Source organism: Syngnathus floridae, chromosome 15 (genome assembly GCF_059516105.1).
Source record: "Syngnathus floridae isolate MCC-2025c chromosome 15, RoL_Sflo_1.0, whole genome shotgun sequence".
Classification (NCBI taxonomy): domain Eukaryota; kingdom Metazoa; phylum Chordata; class Actinopteri; order Syngnathiformes; family Syngnathidae; genus Syngnathus; species Syngnathus floridae.
In genome coordinates, this window is record NC_142427.1 from 7,498,976 (window position 1) to 7,516,419 (window position 17,444).

General features: G+C 45.4%; 1 protein-coding gene across 7 annotated transcripts in view; it reads right to left on the reverse strand.

Moving 5' to 3' along the window:
- Positions 1 to 17,444, reverse strand: part of LOC148386236 (glutamate receptor 4) — a 51,800-nt gene that overhangs the window by 16,036 nt on the left and 18,320 nt on the right. For all 7 annotated transcript variants that reach the window (XM_088399640.1, XM_088399639.1, XM_088399642.1 and 4 more), the window contains 7 exons: positions 16,335 to 16,493; positions 4,879 to 5,118; positions 3,125 to 3,309; positions 2,056 to 2,109; positions 1,576 to 1,734; positions 498 to 665; positions 316 to 420 (listed from right to left, as the gene is read on the reverse strand). In XM_088399640.1, the coding sequence (XP_088255766.1) occupies positions 316 to 420; positions 498 to 665; positions 1,576 to 1,734; positions 2,056 to 2,109; positions 3,125 to 3,309; positions 4,879 to 5,118; positions 16,335 to 16,493 (1,070 nt within the window). The remainder of the gene's footprint in view (positions 1 to 315; positions 421 to 497; positions 666 to 1,575; positions 1,735 to 2,055; positions 2,110 to 3,124; positions 3,310 to 4,878; positions 5,119 to 16,334; positions 16,494 to 17,444) is intronic.

The window sequence follows — 17,444 nt, forward strand, 5'->3', positions numbered from 1 at the left end:
TGACAGCTTCTTTGGAAGTCAGGCGTTTCTTTCAAATCAGCCATTTATTGGAAGTAAGCTATTTATTTGGAGTTAAGCTTAAAGTCAAACGTTTATTCACAGTAAGCGCTTTAGTCAGACGTTTTTGCGTTAAGGTGTTCATTTAGAGTAAGGCATTTATTTGGAGGAAGTCAGGTAGGTTTATTTGGAGTCATTTTGAAGTCAGGCATGTATTGAAGCAAATGTATTTGAAGTAGGGTATGAATTGAAGTGATTCAGGTGTACGAAAGAAACAGCGTGATGTCGGAATGAACGAAGCACGGTGTGATGCTTTACCCGTCTGGGTCCATTATTCTTCAGCTCAAACACGTCCATCGTGTAGTTGACCCTGCGGCCATAGTGGTCAAACTGGACATTACCTGTTAATCCCTGCAGCCGCACCTAAACACAAAAGCATGGCAATCAATTGACGTGACGAGGAAAAGGACTTTGCAAATGAGAGGCGCGTGGAAGTCCACCTGTTTTAGAGTACGCTCCATGTCCATGCCCTGGTTCCACGGGGCGGCGGGGTTGGCCAGGCAATCGCCGGCGTTCCCCCGGCGGGAAATGTCCACCTTTTGCCTGCGCAGGTTCCTGAACGCCTCGGCCATCACCATCACGCCGTCGTACGTCAACGCCGAAGTGTACTGCGAGGTAGGATGCTAGCTTTATTCTTCAGCGCAAATCATTTGCAGCTAACAAGTTGTTTCTCGTTCACCTAAAGACTGGATGAATATTTGTGTTTACCTCTCCTATACATCTATTAGAGCAATTGCGGGGACTGGTGCAAAGATGAAGAGTGAGTGTTTAGCCCGCACGGGGCGCAAACAGCCTGACTTTAATCATTGTGACTAGCGGGAGTTCATCAGCTTGGCTTCCTCCTATTCATTAGTTCGCCGCCGCGCTATTGTTCTTTTAGCACGGCCGTCGTCCTCGTCCTTTTCTTCACGCTGACAAGAGGCCTGCAGCGTCTACTTACATACCCCGCACGCAGGCCTTTAGTTGTACAAACACTTTTTCTTTTTTTTTTTTTTGCAGCACCAGCAGGATTCATTGGACCGTTGCCATTAGTAGCAAAACGAGTACACATAAACAAGGATGCAAATAAAACTTGTTAGCAATTTGGACACTTTTTAGCTAACTTTTGTAGTTGGATATTTTGTAAGCTATGAGTATGAGGATTATTATTATTATTAAAACTATATTCAAATGTAGAACTTTCCTTTTATTTGCAGAATGGTTGGAGGTTAAGCTATAGTAATTCAGCAAGGAACTCTGCTGAAGATTCCCAAGCGTGAGGTACACTTTTTCCACACCGCTGCAGCTGCTTCATAAATATAAGAGTAAAGATTTGCTCAAGATTTGCGGGCGTTTTCTGACCGCCCACTTGCCCTACTGCCATTCGCTGTCCGTGCAGCAAAGTGGGTCAGTCTGTCACATCGCGGCGGATGATGGGCCGCTGCCAAGCCGACCGTGGCGCTACCGCCGGGCCCACGAATGCTTTGCGCTACATTGTGCTACATATAGCAGCGAGCCCAGCAAGCGTGCGTGCTATACCTTAGGCGGCGCATCGGAGCCCGGGTACTCTCTTTGATCCAGCTTGTTCCAGCGCTGCATCAATTTGATAACCATGGGATTGCTGAAGTCCACCAGCTGGAAACCCGTCACGTTGGCACCGCCATGCATGAAGCGCTCCAGATTGATGTCCTTGAAACCCTTGAGGGGACCACGAGCACAAAGACTCGTCACGGCAGAAATTGCAGATGTGCGGCGTGCGCTGATTGCGTGGCCTCAAATATGTTGGAATAGCGCGTGAAATGATATGTCGCTTCTGCTATTAGGACTGAAATAGCTTGAATTAATACAGAAATGGAGTGAAATTGACTTCATGGAATAGTGTGGCTGAAGAACAGAACCCAAAATGGTCCATGTTTCACAGCAGGTGAGCTGAAAGGTCAAGTCTTGATGCAGCTAGCAAGATTTATAGCGAGCCTCACTTCACACATAAAGAAGATTTTTTTTTATTTTGGTCCTCACCAGGTTGGCCATGATGTAGTGGTAGCCTTTGACGTGTTTTCCCACGCTGACAATCTGCAAAGAGACAATGTGGTGGTGGGGGGTACAGCGTTAAAATTGACAGCGTGACATCATCACACGTTAATTGCATTAAGCCATGCGCGTGACGGGGAAGCTAGCTAGCGTGTCCAGACGTAAATATGTTCAGACAAAGCGCACACAATGGTGTGACGCACACACACACAAGCCACGTGTTGATAAAAAGTGATTTTGAAAGCTGACATCTGCCGGAAAATCCCACTGGACAAGCACTTACTGGGAGTGTGAACTAAGCAGCGAAAAAAAAAAAAAGAAAGAAACAATTTAAATTTCTCCAGAGAGTTTGTAAGGGAGATGATGTAAAAAAAAAAAAAAAAAACTTCATAGGGCGACTGGAAGAAAGATGACACTACTGAGCTACAGAAAAAATATGCTTATACTATCAATCAGGAAGCGCAATTTTGCAACAATATTATTGTGTTATCAATCAATATCCCAATTTTCTGTCAGTTTTGGACATAAATGTTGATAAAAAAAGCTTTTTTTAACCGCGAATTGCACTTTGAAAATACGAACGATGCCATTTTGAATGGATCCAAACTAAAAGGTGAAATTTGAGCACATGCACTAAAATCTCAGCACAGTGTGTTCAGCGACATACACCGCGTCTCGGGGGGCATAACAGAGTGTAAAGCGTAAATGGTGTGGCAGATGTCAAGAGTGGAGATTGGGTGAATAATTGAACAGACACCAGTTGCCCCTGCAGAAAGATGTGAAGGGGGGGCTCGGGAAGGTGAGCGTGTTTACGCCAAAGTAGAACATTACTCCAGATCAGAACAATCTTTTTCTATTAGCCCGCTCAAAGACTGCGAGACAAATATCGATGAAAGGCGTACGCACTGAGAAAGACATGAATATATGCATTCCATTAGCGCTTAAAAACACCATATTAAGAAAATGCACAGTCTGGACAAACAATCTGGCTATCATTGGCAAAATATCACTCATGATCAAGAACAAAGTGTGACTTTGGCCCATTTAGCGCCATGACCTGTTCCAGCATGTTCTGCAGCCTCTCGGCCTCCAGGTCGATCACAAACTTCTTCTCCTGCCGCCGGTCCAGGTCTTCCAGGAGTCGTCGGTAGTTGGCGTCGTTGAAGTTTTCCACGCAGATGGCGCTCACCTGCCAGTTGTTTTGCCCCGCTCTCTCCATGATGGCCTGCAAGATGGCGTAGCCTGAAACAAAAGGTGACTCGTGTCAAATCACGTCCGTGCACCAGTGGAAGAAAATCAAACAATTCTTGGAATTGGTCCAAAATGGGTGCTTTGAAGCAAAATGGCTGACTTGGTGTCGACTTTCATGAATGGATCCTGCGTGCACATGCTGTCGTCGGGTGGGGGGGGTTGGCCACCTTGTCAAGTTGCTTTGAAAGGTAGAGCGCTGACTGCGGCGAGCTGCGAGGGCAGCGGCTGTTCGCCGGCAGGAACAGATGTCCCCCTTTAAACGGCCCCTCCTAGTGGCCATCACAGTCTGGCAACCTGACTCCCTTTGCTACCAATTAGTGGCTTAACCTGCACTCTGGCAACCCACCCACACACTCCTTCCTTCCCACCTGGACCTCTTCAAACACTACTAAGCCACTCGGGAGAAGACGGCGCAGAGGGAGATTGCACACATCCAAGTCATAATATTAGGTACGCCTGCACCTGTTCAGTTATGTCCGAAACAAGGTTGAAATGTTGAAAATCTTGAATTCACACAACACGACGCCAATCCGGTTGTTGATCGGAGATTTTCTGCATGTGTGTCGCCTCCTTCTTGCGTTATGCTTTTAGACAGCAGATAGGAAATATTATGTTTTCCCAAAAAACGAGCCATCCATCACAACGTGTACGAGCAGCCGCTAGCCAGGGAAGAAATATTGTTTTGTTTACAGCCCGACCGGCCTGTCCTCATTTTTCACATGCTCGTTTCTTTTTTTTTTTCTGCAAGCGGCATTCTATTTTTGAAACCTATGTCCGCTTTTGACGGACAAGCCTTGACTCATTAAAAAAGACATCATGTTTGCGGAGCGAGTCGAATGGCTTTTCAACACTGCCGAGCGTGAAAGTAAGAGAAGGGAAAAAGTGAGGGAGGGGTGTCTGATGAACAAATGTGAATCTGTCCTGACACCGTCTTTACTCCGCAACCTCTGCAGAGGTAATGAAAAACATTTGAATGCGTTCTGGAAAATCTGAAAAGTGAGATGTGATCCAGCCTTGTCATGGAAATGTGACACTATTGACTCTCTCCGGCATACATAAAATGCGGCAGAGGCATAAGATTGGATGCCAGACTATAAAAAGGAAAAGAAAAGTCCCTGAAAGACACAAAAGGGACTTCAGGTGAGGGAGCCGGCGGGGGTGGAACACGAGCCGCAACATTTGGACCAAGAGCTGCACTGCGATATCGATCGGCCTTCTCCACCCGGCGGCATGCTGCGGACAAAGTAGCGCCATTATTTTACGCCGTGGTGTGTGCAATTTCAGGGGCAGAAGCCATACAGGAAATGAGCCAGTATTAATCAAATGGCCCTGGACAACGATGATAACGCCATTTACACCTGTCCGCTGCAATTGTTTGGGATTCAATGATTCCTTTTTTTTTTTTTATTAAAAAAAAAGACATCTCAAAAATGAATGTAGAACATTTGGTCACGTTTTTACCATAACAGAGTGTGTTTTTAGAAATGGGTTCTTGAGATTTTCTTATGTCATGATTAACAAAAAAAAAAAAAAAAGAAGAAAGCCAAGTGGGAAACTCACCCCGATCGGTGTCGTAGAGAAAGACAAACTTGTTCCAGTCGTAGTGGTCCAGCAAGGACAAGAGCGCCCCCCGGATGGACGGCCGGAGTTGCAGGGTGAACTGGCTCTCGCCCTCGGTGGGGAAGCTGGGCGTGATGAGGGAGATGTGCAGAGCGCTGCAGAAGGACGTCAACGTGTGGACCGAGCGCTTGTCGTAGAGGCCGAAGATGGCGAAGACACCTCGGGAGTACTGGGAGCAAACTGTGGGGCCAGAATAAAAAAAAAAATAAAAAAAAAATCAATAATGCTAGGAGAATCACTCCATCTCATTTAAGGTCACAGCTAAGGAGTCATTTTGGATCTTCTGTAACTGCTACATTAGCTCAATGCTAATGCTAATAAATTTGATTTTCTCATCAAAACGCAGATTCAGACATTTGTCCAAATGGAGTTAAGGAAAATATTTTCCTTTCCTTCTACAGAGAAAGACTATTTAGTATGCAAAATGCGAAAAGGCTGCACGAGGCGTTTTGTTGGCCACACTTTGAATTCCAAAAACGACTGGTGGACAGCTTAAGGGAGATCTCATTATGGTAAGACTGTGCCTGTCTACTGTAATTGCCCAACGCAATGGGAAGATAATGAGCATCGTCCTCCTCGGCCAACCTACTGAAAGAAGCTCCGGAGGGTCCTTTAACTCCTTGCTATAAACGAGAGGGGCGTCACGCGTGATGTCAGCAACTTTTGCTTTTATAATGCAACCATTGTTTCTTTAGCGCCTTTTACAAATCCGTCTTCTAGCAAGCCATGTTCGCAGAAAGCCTCGCAGTAGAGTCCAAAGCCACAAGGCTGAATAACGGCTGTGCATGCCGTCCACATTGAAAGATGACGGGCCCTCGGGAGCAGTGGTGTTGCGCTTGAGAGCGGCTCTGCTCGAGCAAGAAAGCAGGTTGAAAATGCTCACAGCCCATTCATGTCCTCTCTGGGGCTTCACACACACACATACACACACACACATGGCAAAGGATATCTCAGAAAATAGCCAAAATGTCAATCATCTGGCATTTTTCTGAGGGGGGCAGTGCCCCTGCGGACCCCCCTCTAGCTCCACTACTGGTGTCTTGTTAAGATGAACATGCCCACCAAATGAAATGAAACTAGTATTAAGGGAGGCTTTCAAACTAGCAGCACAGCTCTTTGATTGTACTATTAACACCTTCAGGGATAATTTTTAATCATTCCAGGAGGTAGACTCGCCGCCGCCGCACAAAAGCCGATAGCGGGCGATCCATCAGTGTCACGGCGGCTCACACGGCGTGCACCGTTGTGACCTCGTGGGCGGTCCCACGGAATCCTGGACTGGTCCATTTAGGCCCACACCAGCGGTGACCCTGAAAGCGCATCCGCTAGCCTTACACTCCACTGCACAAACAGGTCACACACAACACACACACACATTGTGCAGCAGCTGATCAATGGTTCAGACTTGCATGCGTGTGACACACAAACGGGACTGAAGCACGTCATTTCTGTGGGGTAAAAAAAAACTGCGTTTTTGTCGTCATCAAGAGTTTATATACTACTACTTTCAGTGAGATAAAAGTGAAATCTTTTTTTTTTTTTCTTCTGTGCTGGCCTGGCATGATTTCGGAGCGCTTAGCTGCTCTGTTATGTGCATTGGGTGAAATTTTGTCGACCGGGGCAAAAATGTATCAAGCAAGTCTAGAATTTTAAGGTGAAAAAAGAAGGAAAAAAAAAAAAAAGTAAATCCATTCACGGTCCAGAGCCACCTACACCTACAGGCAATTTCATTTTGAGGCTGCTCCGTGAAGAGCACGAATAGACAAACTACTTTTCGCACTCCCATTCCCACCTATGGACATTATTTTTCTTTCAATGACATTTCTATCTTCTATCGAGTGAGATCTAATGGCTCGAAATGAGCGCTAGATGCTTTTAATGACATCCTTTCACAACGCGAGATCAACTGCACAAAAACGTCTCCATTGACTGGTTGAGAATGGAGCAGCGAGAGGCACGCAAAGACAAACAATAGAAGAGTCCCTTTTGTGGAGGCGTCTGCGGGCTTCAACGTCGATAACGTCGCCCTCCAATGAGGGAGCCGTGAAAAGGAAGCCAGCACGAATAAAATACGACTTGTATGACAGACGCAATGCAGGAAAGGGCATAAATACTATTCGACGATATTTATAACGACAATATCGTATCATAATCGCAATAGCGAATCAACTTTTTGATCATTGAAATATGACCTTGGGATTAACTATGTGGGAACCTTTGACTTGCCACTGCTGAAGTCAAATCCTTGTAAGATGAGCAACATGGGAAGCAAGAGAACAGAGGGCATCACGTCCTTACGGAAATAATGCAGTGTACCGCACAGCTCCGTATGTGCACACGTGTACGTGTGTGTGTCAGCTTGAATAAAGCACGTGTGCACTCAAGTGCACGCGTGTCCGCACATTCACATACACAAACGAAGGGGGGAAAAAAGATCCAAGAGACAGAGGAGGAAGGGGGGGGGGGGGTCCCATTGGACATCAAGGCAACACATTTTCTCATAATGCATGACGGCTACTGAAAGAGCATAACTGCACACACACACATATTGCAAGAACACACACACGTGTACGGTGCACTTGTGTCAGCTTGATTTTGTCTCCCAGCGTGCCTTAGCTTTCAAAGTGATGGCTCAGAGGGAGGGGAGGGGGGATGTGGGAGGGGGGGGGGCAAGCGCACTCATCATTTCCACACGAGGCCGTCTTCCAATCAGGCAGCCTGACACTGCATGTTGAAAAGCATTAGCGCTCACCTTTTACGCAGCACGTGGCTATTATATTATAAGGCCTCGCTCGCCTCTAATTAAAGCGCACTTTTAAATCAGAGTGGCGTTGAAATGACAGAAAAAAACAAGAAGGAAATGGCAAATAGTGGCATCCAAGCAGAGTGAGCTCGAGGCAGCATATTAACAACGTACTCATACGTTACAATTCGTCAAGTTGAACTCGCAATAAAATGGAGTGATCAATCATCTTATAAGAGGACATATTGTGTAAAACTGATTTTTAACATCAACAAAATTTTACGACAGCTCTAAAAAAGAAATAAATGCTCAATTTAAATAAAAATACCACAACGTTAAAGAGTCCGTGAAGGTTGCTAGCGGCTGTTAGCAAGCTAATTTCTAAACGACTTTGACAAAGTGCTATTTCCGGTGATAAAGCTGTCTAACACAACTGTTAATGATGTGTTTTCTTATTGACTGTGTTTTCTCCTTCCTCTTAGAAAAAAAAAGTGTCATATAGGACACATCCTGCTGCCTAATGAGTTAATAATTGCTCATCATTAGCCCAATCCAGGAGTAAAATCTTCTTGGGTATTTGTGAAATAAATGCAGTGGGATGCCTGAATACAGTTGGGTGAATAGATTCAATAAAAAAAAAAGCCTGGCATCCATCATACAGGGAGACTATTGGCAAAGTGTTGCATAAAATCAGAACTGAAGTGGAGCGACACAATTACACTAAGTGGCGAACCCGTATGAGCCCGTTGTGGGGGGGGGGGGGGCATGTGACAGAAGGGTAAAATATAGTTATGACCGCACGCAGACACCAGGCGCACCCAAAGCCTCCCCCCACCAATCAGGAATCCGCTCGAGCCGAAACACATTTACGTCTCGAGGCATCAAAACACAACAAATATAAGCGCTAATAATGTCGCCGAGAAGCTCGCTTGAGGAGATTGCCTGGAGCGCCTCAAAAAAATGAATATTTTAACTACCGAGGGACGTGTGAACCAAACTCCTTGTAACCACTTAGCATACATAAAACATGAGATAACCAGAAATGGAGGTGGGGGGGGATATGGGAAATTGATTGGGAAGCAACATACATGTTATTGGAGCCGACTGAGCCTAAACAACACATCTGCTAACTGAAACTGAATGGAAGTCTCAAGAATACAAATTTGGGGTCAGTCTTGCAGATTGCTCTCAAAGCTACCAAATTATTCAGTTTCAACCAAAGTCTTTAGTCTTAACTGTCAAAGTCTTTGGTCTCACCTAACACATCATCACAGCCTTCGCGACTGGCGGCACAACGTCGGCCTCGAAAAGAGCTGCGGGATGAACATTCGAGTCATTCAAGTACTGTTGGTGAGATCCAGCATCGTTGAAGGAGTCACATGAGAAAGAGCGCACATATTACATACACGCTTGCGCATGCATGCATGCACGCCTGGAGTCATCTCCATGTTGGGAAGGATAAAGCGCACTCTGCCTCACTGAGTTTTCAGACAGCGCCTTGTGTCCACCCAGCCACACTTAAACCGTGGCAGAGCTTGGAGGACTTTTGGTCTGAGGACAACAGTTTTTTTTTTTTCTTCTCTTCCCTCGATGCTGTCAGATCGGCTCAGCGTCACACATGTGTGGAGTTGAGTGCAATTTAAAGACACAGGCTCGCTCGGGCTGGGCCTTCATCCAGCTCCGTCACCAGATGTATTCTTCTTTACTCATGTGCGCCTGTCAAGTGGGCGGAGGCGGGACTCAGAAAAAATGCCATGAGAGGGCGGACAGGTTGAGGGCAAAACGAGGACAGAAGGAGCCAGCTCGGATGAAGATGGCTAATATGTTGGCCCGCCCTCGCCAACCTTCCTCTTTACGTCACGCTCGTTCCCGCTTCCATTCATCAATGCGTCGTCGCTGGTGTTAATCTGTCTTTTGTCATGTCACAATTGAAGATAGCAGTGCTGCACTTTACTGTTTGAATATCAATGAGGCTCAGACTGGACCAAACTAGATGGTGCAACTTTTAGTGCTAATCTCATTTAAGAGGAAAAAATTGAGTCGTGCCAGGAAAACAGAATGGCACCATTACAAATAAATGCAACAAATGTAATCTACAATGACCTACCATAAGTGACATGCTGTGTGCGCTAGCTTGCGCTGACCGCCACCGAGACGTTTGCCCTATTTTTAGAAAGCGCTGAAAGCCGCTCAGATGGGCAGAAAACATCCAAAGGCGCGCACGGAATAAAATGGCCAAGCGGTCACCTAAGGCATGAGAGAAGAACACCTCCAACATAAATTCATTCTACATCCAAAATTATATTAGAATATAAACAAGATGGGAAAGTCACATCTCAGAGTCATTGGGGACTCTGTACTTTGTGTAAACGTGTGTGTGTGTGTGTCCAAGTTGGGCGCTAAAGTCTACGACAAAAGCAAACATCATCTGGGTTCGGACGCCCAATTTCTTCTCCGTCTGTGCCGCCATCGCTCACTCCTGGGAATTGGCAAACAAGCGAGGCAAGCGTTCCCATGCATTTGCGGCCGGCCGGCGCACTTGTTATTGTGAAATAGGCAGTCAGCAAACGTAAACACTTTGCATTATTCAACGTGAACATGAATAATCGAGAAATATTGTTACGTTCGCAGGCTTGGTGCAGCGATGTGAGTTGTATTCCCCCCTGGCGTAAAAACAAGCGTGACCTCCTAAGATGAGCGTTTGTTGACTCTTATTAGCAGGAAGTGTTACTCGCCCCCACCTTTCCGTAACAAATGTGCAACCTGCTGAGCGGTTGAGAAGATAGTGGATCCTCCAAAGCTGATCGAACTCAAACAGTGAGGGAACTCCAATCAAATAAATACCTCACAAACCACTGGCAGAGCTAGCTAGAATTATTTTCCTCACAGGGTCTACAAAACAAAATTGAAAAAAAAAAAATCACAAACTTGAAAAATTCTTCAAAAAATGCCGGTCAAGAATAACGCTGTGATTTCTACGGGGTCAGGTGGAAATCTGGGGAAAAATTCCAGGAAAAATAAAATACCCATAAGTCAAAGCATATTTCAGGGGGACAGTGCCCTGGTGGACCCCCCCTTTGCGCCGCCAGCTGTAAATAAATCACAAGGATTCGCCGACTGAGCCGTGACTCTCCAGAGTTGCCTACATAACCCCGCAGCATTTTCCACTGTTAAGCTGCCGGAGCGGATGGTACATGGATCTTCATGGCAGGGCCACTGCAAGACAGCTGGACCTCTTCATCTCTGTATAAATCTTCGGAGGAGTGAGTCGGCGCTAACTCTGACCTCATTACAGGCGCTAACAAGTGTGCGCAACAGCGCTTGGGCTGGGGATTTATCTTCTCGGAGACCAACCATGGGCTCTTATTTGCACTCGAGTACAATGCTATTGAGTCGATACGCTTGCAAGGTGACCTGAAGTGCAGAACCAGACGGACGGGAGACTATACGTCCTTATTTCCTTAACTGCGGACGGACGGTGAAGGCGAAAGTTGCCGCTTGACAAAACAGGTAGTGAGCTGTCGCCAAGACGTCATACTCGCTTCACATTCCGTGTTCAAAACGGAGATGACACTTCAAGTGGTTTTCATTCCATTTCTTCCGGGAAATGGACGCTTGCATTATGCATGTTGAGGGAACGCTGGACGTCACCAAAGAAGAAAATCATCTGGCCTGTCTGCCTCGTTAACCCACCAGAGCACCCCTGTGGAGTTGGGAAATAATTCCGGGGGGGATCTGGGCACGACGCACAACTCAGCGTGAGCAATGTTTGTTTGCAGGATTTAAAAGAGCAAGGAGAGATGAGTCGACTTAATAACAAACGCCCTGATTGTGACACTTAGCGCTCGCTTGCTTGCACGCGGTCGGTCGGTCTCAGATTTAATGTCAAAGCTCTCGCAAAACAAAGCCGCCTGCAATTTGGATGCCACAAGATCGGGATGAGGGAATGACCTTTGAACTTTCAAAGTCAAATACGGACAAACTTGGAGTTCAAAATGCAATCATGCATTCACATTTTGTTTCCACGAGTGAGTCAAATAGCCAAAATTGTTACGCAAGACTAGATCCACTTTGGAGAGTCAAGGTGTTTATTAATAAAAAGTATCTGTCCATTATCTGTGCACCAGCATCGCTAATAATATGATCAATGGCTTCATTTTCTCCTTGTTTCTCGACTAGAATCACATCCGGCTCGTAAAATGTGTTTTCTCTGCGGGCTGTTAATGTGCATCATCATGCAGTCTGTTCCCACAGGATCCTGCAAGTCAGCGGATTTACTCAAATAGAAGTGGCGAAGGGCTGGGTCGGGGGACGGGGGGGGTCTCAGATCCCCAGCCAGCTTTCAAGGACAATTCATTATCATTTGCGACGTGGTAAATTAAGGCGGGAAATTGTAGCGGGGTGGCTAGTCAACAATCCGACGCGTTGAGTCTCTTAGTGAGCCAGAGTGGCGGACTGCAAAATGTCAAGGGCAGGCGATGTGAAAGCAAGAAGAAATAAAAAGCGCCCCCCCCTCTAAATCCTCTGCAGCGCTTGAAAAATAAGCCCTGACATCAGCTGTGTGTAAATGTGCCAAAAAAGAATTGGAGAATGCAGCTGCTTTGTTGTTTCTCGCAAAGCAAAGCTACTTTTTTTTTCCCACCTCAACATTATAAAACTCATCTATTAGCAGAGATTGTCCACACTTGCTTTCTTAAAACAAAAGACAAAAGACTTTTGGATGACAGTTTTGGTGGCCAGCGGGCATATTTGACTCAACATTCAATTTGAAAAAACAAAAAAACTATTATTTCATCTTTTTGAGCCCTTAGTTGTGAAACTCTTCTTCGTGTATTAAGTGTGTCTATATTATACTGCCACCTAGTACCCAGAAGTATTAAATCATGGTGTACAAATTGTTTAGTTCTATTTTAATTATTTTTACTGTGTTTTAAAAAAAATCTCGAATTAAAAAACCCAAATCGCAGTCACTACAGCGCTTCAGCAGAGTACACGTGCGGGCCGAGATGTTGCAATCATTACATCCCCTAACCCCCGCCTCTCCCTCACTTGTGCCTCCATCCACAGACCACCGCTGAGAAGTTTTATCGACGCGCTCAATAAAAGTGCAATAATTGGCCAATCAACTTACAATCAGGCCGCTTTTCCACGCTGGCCCGCTGGAGAGAGTTGAAACGGCAAGGCCGTCCATCGCCTGCTTTGTAGAGATAAAGCCCCCCCACACACGCGCGCAGGGAGCAGATAACTTTGTAATGATCTGTGCTAATAACAGTCATCATTTGATGGAGCAGGAGTAGCATAAGGTGAAAGGTTAAAGTGTGTCAGCACATGCGTGCACGCAATAGCAATAGAGAGCCACTGGGATGGAGTCTGCCTTGATCAGATGCTACAGTACATTTGCTATGAAGGCCAACAAAAAAAGCAGCGCCCGCCAAAATTGATTTCAAACACGCCATGTCAGAAACGCGAGTCGTTTGACTTTATTTTGGTTTCATTGGCTTTTATGATAGCGAGGTTAACAACTAAACATTAGAAAATGGCAGGCGTTCATTAAAAAGTACTTCATTATACAGTCCAAATAATTGAGAAGACCGGCATTAAAATCAAGATAGCATCGAGATATTGGAGTGGTGGAAAATGAAGAAAAGCAGCTAATTCCGTCTATCTGATGGCCAGTAGGCGACACGTGCGCTCACCTGGAGACAAAGAAATCATCCGTGTTGAACGTGCCGGCGTGTCCAAACAATTAGCCTGCTGATTACACGCTCGTTAAATTTCCAGCTTTGATGGAGAAAGCTGTCATGGACGCTGTGAATTATGCGCGCTCTTCATTAGTTCCACGTCAATGTGGCCGGCCCCACAGGAAGGGAGGGGGGGGGGGGGGTGGGGGGGCAACCTGACATGACCTTTGTTACTTTCCCAATGGATGCAAGAGAATGAATCCCTCTTGCTCTTGTTTAACATTTTTTTTGCAGGTCCGGCATGTCACTTAGCCGTAGTGACAGTTTTGATTCATTTGTCTGTCCTTCTTCAAAGAGCGTCTCTGTCCCTTCAATCCGTTGGGCTTTCATTATCGCTAATGTTGCATGAACATTGTTGATATTAGCGCTTCAAGGTCAGCGCCAACTCAGGCGACATTATTATTAACACGCGCATCCGTTCCAGGTATTTGATGATTTTTTTTTTTTGATTCTCATTATCTGAGCATGTCGCGGGTCAAAAGGACTCATTTCAAAGTAATAGGGGAAGTTTGCATTTGAAGGCAACGTGACAATCGTATTAAATTTTGGACCCCCGCAGCTCCAGATGCAACTGTTTCAGCATTTAATTTTTTTTTCAATTTGCCTGTTTACCAAGCAGTGTTTCCCATATTTACATATCGCAGCAAGATAGTGGAATTTGAGAGGAAAGCGCTCAACACAGAGAGTTCGACATGATTTCCTGTCCTAGTTTTGAGAGAGAATCTTTCCGAACATCCCCGAAAATAGCCTTTTTTCGTTTGTTTGTTGTTTTAATGGAGTGAAGACGGCACGGACAACTGAAGCAGGTAAATAATTGTCGTTCTGATTGATGATTCATCAACGCTACTTTTTGTGGAAGAAAAGAACTTTTGAAAAAAAAACGCCATCTGATGAAACGGGTTGATGAAACTGGCATTAACGTTGCATCAGAACACAACCGGTGCAGCAACACATGTAGCCTGCCAATAAAATCTTTATCCTCTACAGAAATTAACACTGGTAGAAATGAGCTCTCTCTGAAGCTATTTAATCAGGGATGAGATGAGGATGCCTCACCGTTCGACCAAGCGTGGCAGAAAAAGCCAAAGAAAAAGCTAAACTGTTGAATTTAAATATTCTGTGAAGTACATAAGAGTGATGTCACTCATCAAACAGTATCAGGAAGCAACAGTAAATTGTTGGTTGGTGCAAATTGCCTCCCCGGAGTTCTTTCTCGAACTGTGTGACCTGAACACACACACACGCACACACACACGCGGACGGCTGCATACACACGCCTCGGGGGGGCACTTACATAACCAGCACACAGATGAAGAGGGGGAGGGACGGGCCGAGGAAGAAAGGGGACGAGTCAAAGTTCATAAAGCGATCATTCACTCGAGAGTCTCCACGTCATAGTTTGCCAATCTTTTTGAGTCATCATCCATATTGCCATTTTAAGACATTAATAACAACAGAGAATAATCTGATTAGATGGTTCAGGTGAAGCTAATTTGGCCGAGTTTACTGTTTTAAAAATAGGGCTCCAATTTGACTGTATTAGCTTCACTGTCGTCAGACTCTTATTTTGCATATGACCTTAGCAAACAAAGCAAAGCAGCATCGCTACACATTAATGACTCCAATAGCTATGAGGTCAAACCTTGACAGCTACTAAAACTTTTCCACGTCTTTATTGCCATTGCCATCTAGATCACATTCACAATATCAAATCTTGGAAGGGATTGATGTCAGTCTGGCTTTGGAATATTACAGACATTTTGCATTTCACCGGGGTGTGTCGACTTATTCTATCCACTGAAGGTGGTGGTTGAGCGTATTAGCATTATCTTCCCCTCCCTTCTTTCACAGCACCTTCCTGCCAGCTTCACCACATTAATCTCTCATTACCCCCTTCCACTGCCCCCCCTCTATTCCGCATCATCCTTTTTTTTTTTTTTTCGCCAGCCATTTAGCCGAACAGGCAGCAAAAGGGCCTTTTATACATTTTCCACGAAGAATCCTCACAAATGAGGAAAGAGTATGGGGGGAAAGAGTCCTCTGAATGAAAGCCCGTGCAGGAGATATTAGACTTCAATAAGGCCAACACACACGCATACATACATACATACATGTAGTTTTTTGCCATCCAAGGACACACAAAGGAGCGTCGCTCGCCTATGCCGCACTGGCAGACGTGGCGTAAAAACGACTCGGCGCAGATGAAGATGTTTCGATGGAGGTCAAAATAAGCCCTCTAAACATTCGGGGATCAGCTGCAAAAAAAAAAAAAAAAAAAACGAAGAAAACAACCCTGAATATTTTTCTAGCGGTTAGCCTCGATTCATGTATGTCGTAATGTGATGGCGTCAACATCTGCAATAAAATATCACTTTTGCGTAACGAAGGATAGAACATTTGACATCAATCATCTAGAGAAGTCATTGAAACAACTGTAACATCCAAGCCAATGATCCACCCCGGAAAGAAAAAAACAGCACAAGGATGAAGCGGCAGAAAAATGAATAAAAGAGTGTAAAATAAGCGTCGGAACAAGCCGTGTGGTTCGATAGCAGATTCTCCCCCTCGCTGGCCCCTGAGCTATCACAGCCATTGATTGGCTCATGTAATTCTGCTCTGATTTACCTCGTCCAATCAATGAGCCGCAGAGCGGCTTCCTGTCACTGCGTGGCGGCCATTAGAGCCGAGGTGAGCAATCACACCATTCTCGGGATTACATACATATATAGGGGACGGGACCATCCCATTCACTTTTGGACCCCCTGCTGCCTTTGCTGGCTGAGAGGAGCTTAGAGCGGCCATTTCCCGTCCGCCTGGACATGTTTCAAGGAGGCTGTCACCTTGCCATATAAATAAAGATGGCTCGGATTCTATTGTACGACAAAAGTCAGAGCAAAACGAAAGCGACTTACAGGCGTTGGTGACGGCGAAGCTGTTTGCCGTCTCGATGTTGTCCACGTGAGGCACCAGGTTGAAGGGCGCTTCGGAGGCATTGGGGCTGGTGTTGTGCAGAAAGATGGCCAAGCGAAAGGCAGTGTACTCCTGATCCGTGTTTCGGATGAACAAGCCGCCTGAGGAGGAAAAAAGAAGGCTTGCTTGAGGTTCTCGGGTACACTCGCTAAGTCATATGAGCCCAAGGAATTCTAACTGCATGTCTCGATTCAGCAGTTCATCATTCAGCAGTTCATCCAGGTAGACAGCGGTCGAATTCGGAATGTCATCCCCGGTTTATTCATCAACAGTTTTTTGTTTTGGCCTCGCAAAGTCCGAGGGGATCACCACAACACCCCAAGGTACTCGTGAACATCTGTGCCACATGTCAGAGCAATCCATCCCGTCCTGCTTTTGTCCGTTCAGCGGGAACGATGAATGTCAAAGCAGCGGCAGAAGCCAGCAGGGAATATTAGGGGATCACTAAAGTCATGGGCCAATGCATCAACAGGGGAAAAGATGAATGCTTCTGTCAACTATGCCAATCCATCCACACAGTTTGTGCCGGAGATGTTCCAATTTGAATAGAGCTCCAGATTTTCCCCATGTAGCATTACAGATGTTGCTAACAAATAGAAAATAAGGCAAATTGTCATTCATCCAACTACGAGCTTAGCTTAGCATCAAATTCAACTCTTGGTTCTACTCAGCCGTCTTGGCATTAGCACCTAATTCATGTCCAAAGCTTCTCATTATGGCTGTTCATGCTTGTTCAAATGTCAAAGGTATTTTACGTTGCAGGCAGTTTGTTTCACATTTTCAAAGCGTACCTCTGGGCCATATTTCATGTGCATAAATGTCCTTTAAAGCAAAATGTCAGTGTCTGGTTTTTTTTTTTGAACGGTTGACCTCCCTTGAACCTAAATTTGTTAGCAAATGCATGCAGTCTGCATTAATTCCCGACGAGAGAACAAACCATCCGATGAGTCACAATGGACTTTTTTTTTTTTTTTAAATGCAATGGGTTGTGAGTGAAAGACAGAAAAAAGAAAAGAAGAGTTGAAGAAGTGTGTTTTGACGACTGCCAACCT